Source organism: Diadema setosum, chromosome 22 (assembly GCF_964275005.1).
Source record: "Diadema setosum chromosome 22, eeDiaSeto1, whole genome shotgun sequence".
NCBI classification, from domain to species: Eukaryota; Metazoa; Echinodermata; class Echinoidea; order Diadematoida; family Diadematidae; genus Diadema; species Diadema setosum.
In genome coordinates, this window is record NC_092706.1 from 2298482 (window position 1) to 2300237 (window position 1756).

A 1756-nucleotide genomic window follows, 5' to 3' on the forward strand; every position below is an offset into this window, starting at 1 on the left:
AACAATAATAGTTTAGCTAAGTTGACAGCAGCTTAAATGTAAAAAAAAAAACACACACAAACAAACAAACAAACAAGCTGTGTAATGTTGCGTGGCTTGGCCAATCGGAAAGGTCGATATCTTAGTTTCCTTTTCAACTGGTCCAAGTATCTCCTGTGAAAATTTCAGCTCAAATGTATAATCTATTATGAACTTCTTAAGTGCAGATCTAAACGACAGATTCACAACACTGACGGCTGAATTGATATGATTGTCAGCAACAGTCGTGATTAGGCAATTCCGTGTAACTTTGCATATAAAGCATAGATGAAGAAACTGTCATTTTAGAGTGTAAAGGTATTATATATGCATCTGAATTTCAAGATGGATCTATGAAAAAATAAATTATTCTAAGAGTTCCAATAACCTCCCTGATGTCATGCAAATTGTAGTTAAGACCGACCCTCAAGGCTCATAAACGGTCACCTAAATTTTAGGACACATTTTATCCCTTTCTCTTCGAACAATTCCCTGAAAATCCTATCAATTTTATCTTCTTCTTTTTTTTTCGGTCAAACTATAGGTCATGTATCATTTTTTTTTGAAAGCTTAGAGTTTGTAATGTATATATGTATTTCAAGAACATGTGTTCAACGCTAGTGGAAAAATCATGTATTGCATGAGTTTATTACATTGACATAAACAGAATGATTTTATTTCGACAACAAACTATCATGAATCTATTACATGTTTTTGCTTTGTTTATTTGTATTTTGAATCTCTACAGGGCTTCGCGATGGGAACACGATGCCTTATCGCCCTGTTCACTTTAATTTTCATGCTACTTGCACCCGTGACGTCATTTCCTACGCGGACAACAGAGCAGACACGTGATCACCTTGGGGTCTCAGCCTTTCTGCGCATGCTCAAGGACCAAATTCTTAACCGGTCAAGGGGTACAGGCTCAAGAGGAGTCTTCAGAGGTCCCAAAGGTCACGTTCCCTATGCAGGTTCCCCAAATACGGAGATCCTGTCGATATGGCCCCAGAGACCGGACGTTGGACCATGGGAAAAGACCGCGGAATTGACGAACATCGCCAACGATAGCGACCTAGAGATCTCGCCCGACAGACCCATGCCTGGCATGGAGGATGACAAACGGGGTAACGATTACGGCCACGGGTTCTTTTTCGGTAAGCGCAGTACAAGAGACCAGGCGGGTCAACCGGAAGGCGAAGGCGAAGGAGAACAGCAGCTTCAACGCAACAGGCGGCCGGATGATTACAATTGGGGGATGTGGTTCGGCAAGAGAGGGCAGTCTAACGCTTACGGCTGGGGAGGCTTTTTCGGAAAGAGACAAGGCGAAGTTGTGGAGTACGACGACTTCGTAGCATGATTTCAAAAAGGAACATTCTGATCTTCAACACGAAAAAGTACTTTAATTTAAAAGAAAAAAAAATAAAAAAACAAACAAACGTAAATGATTTTGACAAGTAGATGTAGTTCGTCGTAAGCTTTGTGAAACATTTCTATTAAATGATTCTTTAACAAGTACAATTGTAGAACTACCGTCAAAATACAGCTTGAGCAAAAATCACATAAAACGAGGGGTAGAAGTTTGGCATACAATCTTTATTGCATTATTGACTGGGATTTCATAGCTCTGCTGCTTGGGTATCAAGACATGTTCAAACAGATATGTCCCATGTCCCTTGGGCTAAAGCAAAATGACAATGAAAATACAAAATTCTACTACTATGCATGTAAATGCTTTAAA

At 39.8% G+C, this 1756-nt stretch overlaps 1 protein-coding gene across 1 annotated transcript; it reads left to right on the plus strand.

The window, feature by feature from the left end:
• The first annotated feature begins 775 nt into the window (after positions 1-775).
• LOC140245327 (uncharacterized) lies at positions 776-1375 on the plus strand. Its single transcript, XM_072324907.1, has one exon. It carries the CDS (start codon positions 776-778, stop codon positions 1373-1375), a length of 600 nt encoding a protein of 199 aa, XP_072181008.1.
• The last annotated feature ends 381 nt before the right edge of the window (positions 1376-1756 follow it).